This window comes from Crocodylus porosus, unplaced genomic scaffold (genome assembly GCF_001723895.1).
Source record: "Crocodylus porosus isolate Cpor-Errol unplaced genomic scaffold, CroPor_comp1, whole genome shotgun sequence".
NCBI classification, from domain to species: Eukaryota; Metazoa; Chordata; order Crocodylia; family Crocodylidae; genus Crocodylus; species Crocodylus porosus.
In genome coordinates, this window is record NW_017728921.1 from 3,522,194 (window position 1) to 3,533,173 (window position 10,980).

Here is a 10,980-nt window from a genome sequence, read left to right on the forward strand (position 1 = left end):
CCGCCGGGGCTGCCCGTCGCCTAGCGCGGCCCGGGCCCGCGGGGCCATGTCGGACGAGCGCAACATGGAGAGGACGATCAAGGTAGGCGGGAGGCGCCTTCATGGACTCGCGTTTTAGGGATGGACGGGACCTGGTTTTGTGGACCCTGGAGCTGGACGGGGCCTGGCTTTTGTAGTCAGTGTGGCTGGACGGGGCCAGGTTTCATAGTCATTGGGACTGGACGGGGGCCTGGCTTTGTGGACATTGGGGCTGGCAGGGACCTGGGCTTTGTAGATATTGGGGCTGGACGGGACCTGCTTTCGTGAGCACTCGGGCTGGAGGGACCTGGGTTTTGTAGATATCGGGGCTGGACAGGACCTGGGTTTTGTAGACATTGGGTGGGGCTGGATGGGACCTGGCAAGATCATTGTGTCTAGCCCGAACGAAGAGATCATAGCAAAAGTTGACAAGTATCCTGTATGTGGACAATATGCCGATCTAAGAGTAACGATGTTATTAGCAATTCACTTTTGGAAGCAAAGAGCGTTCTCGAAGCATTTGTTGCCTTTCATTCATTTTTACGTTGAATATAAATGGCCCTTCAAATCTGTCCCTGCAACTTTTCCAGTGAAGTGAACAGCGTTGGGGGAAACTGAACTTGTAAAGGGTGAATGTTGTTGCAGAGAGTCGTAATGTGCAGCCTGGGAATGGCTTTGTTGTCAGGGTCATTCAGGCGAGATGCCGACGCTTGTGTCCATGGCTGCAAGAGCCTTGCGGGAATGAGTCTGCGCGCAGGGAGAAGAAGTCTGCACCGTTGTGTTTAAGTGTCTTCAGTCTTACCACGACGCAGTTGTCGCTGAGGGGGAGAGAGGTTGGGAAGAAACGTGGTGTAATGTGATGGAGCCCCACAAAATCGGACTCGCTGTTGTCTTGGGCTGCAAGATGAACGAAAAAATATACCAATCGTACGGGTATGGTGGAGGAGAATCCTTTACCTCACACTGATGCAACTATCACCCTTGTACGAATGAATGCTCAGACTGATTTTTAAGATGGTGAGAAACTATTAAATCCCTCCAGTCTTAGTTGTAAAACACTTTCAAGAGGAAACTGCATCGCTTTGTATAAAGCATGTGCACGCTCTTCAGCATTACTTCTCGCAGTCATTTCACAAGGTCTGTGCCTTGCAACACTTTTACTCCAAGTTACTTTGTTCAGCCTTCATTACTTGAATTTACAAAGGATTGATTTAAATCAGGAAAGAGGAAGCCTTGATTTAAATATCTCATTTGTTTTCCTTGCATTTGTACATTTTAGTTTTTAGTTTTTCTTCCTAAATAATGGTTATCCACCAGCACTAGTCAGACTCTTTTAAGATATTGATTTTTTTCCAAGTAAATGGAACCTTTATCCTAAGTTTTTAATGCTTCTTTTTTTGCTAACCAAGTGGACATAATAGGCATATATTTAAACAGCTTAATGTATGCTTATTGGGGTCCTTAATTTTTACATTTTAGTATATTAGGGAATGAGCGTGTCTTATTGGCCAGTTACTTGACATTTTGTTTACTCCTGCTTTGTCAAACTGATTTTATGGAAACTGGAATTTATCTACAAATGCAGAAAAGCAGCATTTAAACAATTATTATTACTTAAATAAAAACATATTAATTGTGCTGGGTACAGAAGGAAAATAAATTCATGTGTTAGATTTAGAGCTTCCTGATTTATTAATGAAAGGAAGTATTATCTCTAGTCAGTGAATTGGGCTGATTGTTTCTGGTGGCCATGTCCTTCAAGATTTTAATAACAGATCTCAGCCTATTGTACCTTGTTTTTCTTCATAGAGTGCATGGGGGGGGACAAGCTTTCCTAGTCTTTCAACTCTCAGTTTGTTAAACTTGGATAAACCAGTTATTGAACCGAACTGATCTGAAAGAGGCCGAATGTTTTCTCTGTAGCTGCAGAAGGCGCTCCAGCTGTCGAACGCTGTTTCTCTCTTCACCAAACCCTGGTCGTAGATGCTTAGCCAATGACTTTCCAGACAGCCTGCCAGTGTGCTGCTTGAATACTGTTGTTGGTTCAGATGAATTATTTTTATAGAGTTTTAATAAATGTAGTCCTCAGAGTAGGCTGTCCTAAGTTCAGATTCACTTTACTTGGAAAAATATATATATATTGAAGCTTAAAAAAATAAAAACAAAACCTCTGTGTGTTTATCTGTTCTTTGGACAAAGCTTCAAGTCGCTGGTGTCTGATAGTATCGGTGGGTTGGGCCGCATAGGAACAGTGGATCTCATCGCACTATACCTTCTTGGTGCATTTCCAGCCAAAAGACAGGGCTTTTTTTAAGAATGTATTTTCCTTTTACCTGTAGCACACTCTATTCCCTGTAGCAAAATGACAGCGTATAGACTAAAACATACACCAAGGCAATCCTGCCTTGAGAAGGGTGTTGGACTGAATGACCTCCTGAGGTCCCTTCCAGCCCTACTCTTTGATACTCTGATCTGCTCCTTAACATGTCTTTCCAAGATTGCTGAAATTGCTGTTAGCTCTTATCAGTTTAATTAATGTTAAGGACTCTGAATGTATGAGCTCTAGCCCTTTCCAAAATCTGCCTTCAATAACATCTTTTCTGGGGGCTTTCTGTCAACATTAATGCTCCAGCTGCAATAAATGTTTTTGTCTCATTTAAATAAAACCCACATAATTTGAGCTTGCAGCGTGTCACTAATGCATCTGGACACTATCATCTGCCTCCTACAAATATTGTGTGTTTCATGGTGTAAGGTGCGACTTTCTCTGTATGTACATCTCTGATTGTGCTTGTTCCCACTGTTTAACGATACATTTATCGTGCACGGAGTTGAAGTGTGGTAACTGGAAAACAGTTGTTTCAGACCTTGTAGGGTGGGGAAACCGATAGTTAGAACAGAGCCTAGATTGGGATTGGCCACTTTTCTGTTTCTATGCACATTAGAAATCCAGATCCAAATACAGTCACTTGGCAGGTGGTTTATTTCTGTCTCTGCACAGCCTTTTAAAAGTCATCTTCTCCTGTTTTCTCCCCTGTTGACTTTTGTTGCGTCCTTGTTTCTCTTGACACATTAGAACATTTGGCCCCGTTCTTTAATTTTTATATTGACTTTCTTATGGAAAGACATTCAGGATCAGGACCAGTTTTAAGATGTTTTTCTTGGGAACTGTATTAACATACAGCACCTGTATTCTTCTATGCTCTTTTTCCTTGGAGTTGTTAGATCACTAACTCTAACGGCAAAGGGCAGAAGTATTAATCCAGGCTCTGTCTTTAATAAGGCCGAACATTTTCAGCATCTCAGTGCCCTGTCATGGCAAGCTTGTATGAAAAGAATTGAGCTGTTGTGATTTTGGTCCCTCGCCAGACAATGTCAAACTAGTTTATGTCACTGGGCCCTGCTGTGTTTAATTTTCAGTGCAGTGATTCCATCACCTGCCACCCCTGTTCTCTGTGAAGGTGCTCATGTGGTTTATGCATGTTCTTCATGTTAGTTGGCTAATCTTTTTTTATATTATATTATATATCTGTATCTTAGCTAATATTTTTGTGTGTAAAATTTTCCTAGGAAATCTAAAAACAGAGCACTCCAGTTTCTCCCAGATTAGGTCTGCTGAGACGCATTTTCCAGACAGGATGTGGTAATCCATTTTTTCCTCTTTGATTAGGAAACCTTCATTTTAGAGGAGTACAACATTAACTGGACCCAGAAGCTGGGGGCTGGAATCAGCGGTCCAGTGAGGTAAGGCACCACACCTGTTGGTTTTTGGATAGTATCAGACTGTTTTGTTGGCAGCAAGGATATGAGTATGTATTTTAGCTATGCTGCTAGTAGGAGGCTGTGACTGAAAAGCTTCTCTTGTTTGTTCACAGAAAAATAGGAAAAGTCAGTGTGCCAGCTTCTCTTTTTGACTCAGTTGTCCATGTAGCCAGGATACTGCAGGAATGACTGCTGTTACTGGGGGGAAAAAATGAAATAAAACTCCTCCCTCTCATTTCTTTTACATGGCCCCAGCTCCTGACATACCATTACTAAGCCAGACCAGGATCAGGGGTCTGTTTGGATAATGCAGCGGCAGAGAATTCTTCTTCTAATGTCTATTTGTCCTTCTAACACCACTGTCAATACAGTGCAAAGGGCACCTCTCTCTTCTATGGTATCGTCTGTCAGGGCTTCAGCCCTAGATGCCCTTTAGCTATTTTTACCAGCTCCTTTTTCAGGTTATCATGTGAGGCCATTGCACGTAGTGCCTCTGGCCCAGCCCTGACTGCCATGGATCTATCTACTTATCACAACAAGAAAAGGGCCCTACCCGGAAGGCACCACAGCCTCCCTTTACAGAGCTGAAATTTGCTTTTGTGCCCTTAAATTAATTTAATTCCTGGAAGGTTGCAAGGGTCAGAGCCTGGGAGGCCACCTACTCTGTCTCCCTGCCCAGGCAGGATGTTTTCTTGCAATACATTTTCCTCTTACTGTGTCCAGTCTAGTTAGAAATGTCCTTTTGTTCATTATTCTTTTTTTCTGGGGTTTTCTCTCCAGAGCAGTTTAAGTTGATGCTGAATGCAAATTGAAACTGAGCATTTGTGCAGTATGGTCTGTGGCCTTGTTTCATTGAAAGCCTTCATTCTACTGCCTTTTATTTATTGCTGCAAGTCAGACTCCACCTTCCAGATGCTTTTGTTGTTGTCTTGTTTTTTAAATAATAATGATAACTAAAAAAAAAATCCCTTTAAGAGGGACCTGTGTGCTATAACAAACTTCTTTATCTGCAGAGCAGCTTGCTAGTTTCAGTCCTTGCCTTCTCTTTATTTGTGATGCTCCATATACACTGCTGGAGTATAAAATTTGTGTAAAGTGTGTCTTCAAAGTATGTCCTGTGTTTTTTGTGAAATATAGTGCCACCCCATCATCCCATGGAGGCCGTCTAGCCTGGTATCACATCAGACCCCTTTTGTTACAGAATGTGTGCATTGATTTTTGTTCCCACGCAATGAACTGACTATAGTAATTACAAAGCAATTGCTTAAAATGTCCTATTAACCTTCCTGCTGACTGAATAATTTTATTGGTATGATACCAGAGTCTGCGTGAAAAAATCTACTCAAGAACGATTTGCACTGAAAATTCTTCTCGATCGTCCAAAAGCTAGAAATGAGGTATAGTCCTTTTTTCTTTAAAAAAACAAAAACTAAACAAACTGTATAATTCTTGAAACATGGAGTCTTATCCTCTTTTTGCAAGTTGTTTCGCTTGTAAAAGCCAAAGCAGAAAGTCACCCATTGACAGGATACACAGAGGTATAATTCATGAAGGTGAATACACTTGACCCTTAAGCTATGTATTTCATGGTGGATGGGATACTGGGAATATTTGTAGATATGTTGTATTCACTGCAGATAATTTGCTGTTTTTGGATGAGTGCAGTTTGGAAGGGTGTATTATGAACCGACAGTGCCTTTCTCATGCTCAGCGCTCCGCAGTGTAATAGGAATAGTTCGGAGGTAATTTAGCCTCTGTGCATCTTGCTTTCAGGCATCACTAATAGTAGTAGTAGTATAATTTGTGGCTGACAAATACAGGGAGTTAGTCATCTGGGATGTGACTGTTAGGTGAGTGCAGCTTTGAACTATTATTTCCTGTTCCTCTAAATGTCTTTGATTTGTATGAAAAGAGATGTGGTATTTCTAGCAGTGTCTATTACGAGCCATTCTTCCCTTCTGGAACGTTTTAGATAAAAAAGTATGCCATGTTTTTTAATACCTATTGTAGTTTTTCTTTTCCTTCGCATTGAAACTGCCAACTTGCTGTTGTCTGCTATTTTACCACCAAAAAAGTTGTGCTCAGAGTTCATTCTCATTTAAATTGCCCCCAAAACTCAGTATAAAATGATATTAAGGACCTGATTTGATCCTGGAAACTAAGAGGTTGAAAACTGGTTGAAATTCATCAGGTTCCAGCTCTGCAGAGAGTCTGAACACAACATACTTGCATATATATTATTAGTGCCGTTCCACTTACCCATAAAGGAGGCAGGCTATAACTTACAGACTTTCAGTTTTTGCACTTCAAGATTTGTCAGCCAAAGCCATATCCTTATTGTGTTAACATTATTTCTAGGTTTGCATTTCTTTTTTAAAGTATACATAATTTCTAAAGATTGAGCTTTCCTAGAGGCCTGCTGAAGTTGATGCCATGGTCCGTAACAAAATGCGACATGTAAATAAATTGTGTTGCTTTTCTGTCTCTCTCTCTTTTTTTTTTTTTTTAAGTATAACTTACTGGTTCCTTGGTTAGTCAAATGAAAACTTTTCCATATATTGTTTTTAATTGTAATTGAATGGATTGTATAATTTTAACTCGCGTAATTTACGCTGAACATTCGGTGGCTTATAGCTTGGTTTCATCCTATAGCCTTGGGGGTAGAGGGAGGAGCTGGGCTGTCTGTTACATATCATTGTGTACAGTATCGTTTTCTTACCTTTTCTTTAAGGTACGTCTGCATATGATGTGTGCAACACATACAAATATTGTTCAAATTATTGAAGTTTATGCTAACAGTGTGCAGTTCCCTCATGAATCCAGTCCAAGGTAAGATTACATAGGGTGATTAATTCCCACAGCTTGCTTTCCATGTTTAGGCCAAGGTATAGTGGAGATTTTTTATAATAACAATAATATAACTGAAATGAAGCCCCATTAGGAGTTCCCGGGTGTGATGTTGTTCTTCAGAGTAAGCCACAGCTATTTTTCTTATAACAGCACTCCGGCTTTTTGTGTGGTGAAAAGCATTTGTACGTTGTATGCGCTGAGTTTTGTTTCTGATGGAAGTTTGATTTCGTAGCTGCATGCTTCTAGATCCTGTCTCCTTGAACAGTACCATCAGTTGCAACATACACATTTTGCCTAGAGGGTAAAAATAGGCTTCTGTCCTGCTTTAGTACCAGTCTGTAGTTGGAGGATCTTTCCATTTGCAGACTGGTATTAAGAGGCTGGGAGCTGTCGCTTATTCTCCCTGACAGTGACGTTTTCCCATTTCACCCAATCTTCTAAGTGAGGCTCCTTTGCAAGAGGGTGGTTACTGCTGGCCTGAAGAATGTTTAAAAGCATCAGTTTTATTAAAACAAAATCCTAATATTAAATTGCACTTGACAGTAAGATATCCCCTTGAGCTGTCAAAACATGGCCCTGTCTAAAAGGGGTGCAGTGAAACCTGGACTGCTGTGAACGATTAGCATGAGCTAAGATGACGTATTGAATATCATTAGTTCCTAACTGGGTGCTATGTCTGGAAGAAGTTTAAGAACAAAACTAGGAGCCCAGATGTGGTATCTGGACTCAGAAACTTTAAGGACACCTGTCAGCCTCCTGTTCAGAAGTGTCCGTGAGCACACAGATCACTGGTAAAATAACTGCTCAGTGTGCTCCCTCCAGCTGCAAGTGAGAGACCCTAATGTGACGTGTACATTGTAGTCTCCCATGGGATAGTCCAGTGCATTATTCAGCCACTCAAATTGTGCAGGAGACCAGAAAATACTGTACTTGACATTCCAAAAGCCCAAATCATTAAACCAAAGCAGAAAGAACAATTACACTGTCTCTTTTTTTTTTTTGCCCTGCATCAACAGATGTGAAATGTGCTTTCTTAGACTAGCAATTTTGTTGTATTTTGATTATTTTTTTTAATGTAATGAAATGAAATGCTTTTAAACAGGGCTCGGCTCCTAATTGTAATGGAGATGATGGAAGGGGGAGAGCTATTTCACAGAATCAGCCAGCACCGGCACTTTACTGAGAAGCAAGCAAGCCAAGTAACAAAGCAGGCAAGTTAATTCCCATGTATAAGCCAAGCCATGAGCAATAATGGTTAAAGTACTTACAATTTCCTGGGAGGGGGGAGGGAAAAAAGTAAGTTAAAATAACCCTCAGTTCTGATCTGATGATCATTGCCTGCTTTGTTATAATCTGACAATATCAGAGTTTTGATAGCCATAAGGTCTGGGCTAGTTTTACTAGGTTTTGTACCTCCAAAGTCCTTACTGGTGGTTCTCCAACTTCTTCGCTTTCTGGAGCACTTCACCGGAGAGAGACTTGAATCTCCTTGCTGTGTCCCCTTCACTAAGGTTCTCGAACTGTGTTCAGCAGACCATCAGGAAGAGGGTCTCTGTGGACGGTGTATGGTTTCAAGGGCTACAGTTCGAGAGCCACTGCCCTGCATAAGACCTAATGAATAATGTTTCTCTCATGCCTTGGGAGATGGCAGACATCCTGTATAATGTATAGATGTCCTATGCATTCGTTCTTTCTGGAAGCTCAAAGAGTTAAGGAACTGCAAACATCTCATGGAAGACTTCAAACTCAGTTGAGTTTCCGGAGACATGTCCTGGTGTATAGTTCACATCTTCTGTGGTTCCTTTCATTCCTCTCATTTTATCTCTAGGCAGTTATAGCATACTCCTTGCCATGGTATCTTAGTCACCTCCCTGGCTTGTATTACTAAGGACCTTTGCATCCATCAGGTTCTTTGTTGCTTAGCAGGGCATCTGCTCTTATAGCTTACCTCCGATGAGAAGGATGGGGTGTGGGCATAAGTAGAGGAGAGGGCTCGATAGGATGGGCCAAAGGACAGCTTATTGAATCGTTCCTTAGTTGCTCCTTCTCCCTCTTACACTGTTGACCAAGTCTAGAGACCCACCAAAAAGCCCACACTGAAGGAAGGAGATAAGAGCCTTTCCAGAGAACTATCCAAGTGGAAAGACCTCGGGCAGGAATCGCAGGAAGGGAGGGGCTTGTGAAAGTGCTTAAGCCCCTGTATATGCCAAATGGCATGCCGATCCAAGGGATGTTGTCCCCATCCCTCGTCATGGTAACATCCCAAGTAGCTGAAGTGTGAGCTCTAGGTGGGTCTTTAATACACAAGCTTAAGTGAACATTTTGAGCAACAAATATCCTGGTCCTATGCAAATGACCCTTGTGCATAAATTAAAGGGGAGAAAACCAGATAACGTGGTGTGAACATCATTGTTTCTAAATAAAATAGTTTTCACGGTTTACCAGAAAGCGTATTTGGCTTTTTATGGTATTGATAATGATCAGTTATTAATATCCTGACTTCTGTGCTGGGTTTCTGGGGACAGGAAGGGTGGGGTGGGAGGGGATGGACTCAATTCTTTCCAGCTCTAGTTTTCCATAAAGTACTTTGTGTTTTGTGAATTGTTTGTAAAGAAATGTTAAAACTGTAGTTTCACGGCTTCATTCTGTTACTTTCATTCTTTGCTATGAACCTGTATAGAGATTAGATAGGAAGTCTGGGATTGTTCTCATCAGTTTGCCTTTAAAGGCCTTTGCAAAGTTGTCTTTTTGGTAAAACTGAGCACTCCTTAAACGTAAGTCTCCAGGAAAACCTTGTTCAAAGTTCTTTTTTTAAAACAAGATTTGGAGTTAAGTAATCACCTGGGTTGAGTTCAGCTCGCTTAGACTTCAAGCCTATAAAGTGACAGATTTGTGTTAATGCTTGCAAAGCAGGGACTTTAGAAACTACTTTAAAATCTTATTCTTGTGTCTTTTTTTTTTCCTGATTAATGCCTGCAATTGGATTTTTAACCCCCTGCTCCCAGTAAATATTAAACCCTTGACGTAAAGCTATCTTGTCTTATTTGAGGGTGCATATTTACACTTTTGCATATGCTTGTGTGTTAAGTTAACCTTGAAAAATTCTTGTTAAAATAATATATGCACTTTTTCCTAATGCTCATCTCTCTTATTAGTGGGATTCTGCTGAAATCAGTAGGAGTCCTTCCAAATAAGGACTGCATGATTAGGCCTGGGGTGTGTTTAGCGTCAGTGATGCTCTTTAGATATTTTCTTTGTTTTTCTTTTTAAATGTATTAGACCTTCACATCTGTAGATTCTTTAAGTTTCAAATTTCTAAACTATTGCTCAGGTATAAGAACCTGTTTTATTCTGCCTTAGAAGAACTGAGTGTTTAATGTTGCACAAATTGGGTAACATGAAGGCACTGGCAGTCCCTTCAAGGGCTAAAGGGAAAAGGTGTCTGAATGTTGGCTCTCAAACAAGTTAACAAAAGCAAGAAAGTGTTGGTAAAAATCAATCCTCATAGCTGAAGTCCTGAAATAAGAACGTCACTGTTGACGGTTAAGTTGAATGTAATCACTTGAGCATGTTAGTGACCCTGTTGACGGGGTACTGCATATAAAGGGACACTGTCATGACAAAACCCCATTATAAAGAAGACATTTCCTGCTTGCATTAGTAAGAATGCCCTGGCTTTTAATAATTAAGCTTGATTGGAAAAAAAAAAATATTAAAACTTACGCTGTTAGTGTGAAAAACACAGTGAAAGGTCAGCACTTCTGGTAATTTTATTCCTGGTTTTTATGCAGTAATCCAGTGCTGCCCTGTTCAGGTTTCCAGCAGCATACAGAAATGTCTACATTTAAAATGAATCTCCAGGCGAAAACGTTTGAAGTGTAGCCGGCATGGACAGTGTCCCTTTAAAGCAAAAGTTACTGTCAAGGCAAAGGGAGTTCTAAAACTGTAGTTGATTTATTGTGCCCTTTTTCAGATAGCTTTGGCTTTGCAGCATTGCCACTCACTAAATATTGCACATAGAGACCTCAAGCCTGAAAATCTCCTCTTCAAGGATAACTCTTTGGTAAGATGGACACTTGATCTTTTTTGTTTATCACTGAATTCTGTCACATGGCTCAAACAGCGCTCCTAGCTTCCAGCTCTTCTTTAGGAAGATCCCCCCCCGTTCCTGCACTAGTGCCCCTGATCTGCTTGGAGCGGGCTGCTTATTCCACTGGGGACCTGTCTTGAAGGTCAAATCCTGCACCTCTGCAAGAAGTCCTGCTAAAGGACCTTGTGTGAAAGACCTTACATGGGTTTGGACCCCTCCTGTTGTGCTTTTAATATCGTGGAGATCCCGCATGCCTCCTA

General features: G+C 41.1%; 1 protein-coding gene across 4 annotated transcripts in view; it reads left to right on the top strand.

Moving 5' to 3' along the window:
* The first annotated feature begins 6 nt into the window (after window positions 1-6).
* The window catches only part of MAPKAPK5 (mitogen-activated protein kinase-activated protein kinase 5), a 24,112-nt gene continuing 13,138 nt past the window's right edge, over window positions 7-10,980 (top strand). For 2 of the 4 annotated variants that reach the window (XM_019538796.1, XM_019538797.1), the window contains exons 1-6: window positions 7-82; window positions 3,689-3,762; window positions 5,102-5,177; window positions 6,512-6,609; window positions 7,733-7,841; window positions 10,604-10,693. In XM_019538796.1, the coding sequence (XP_019394341.1) occupies window positions 47-82; window positions 3,689-3,762; window positions 5,102-5,177; window positions 6,512-6,609; window positions 7,733-7,841; window positions 10,604-10,693 (483 nt within the window). In that variant the 5' untranslated portion in view covers window positions 7-46. Of the gene's footprint in view, window positions 83-3,688; window positions 3,763-5,099; window positions 5,178-6,511; window positions 6,610-7,732; window positions 7,842-10,603; window positions 10,694-10,980 lie in introns of those variants that run through there. The other 2 variants (XM_019538798.1, XM_019538799.1) reach the window with 2 other exon arrangements.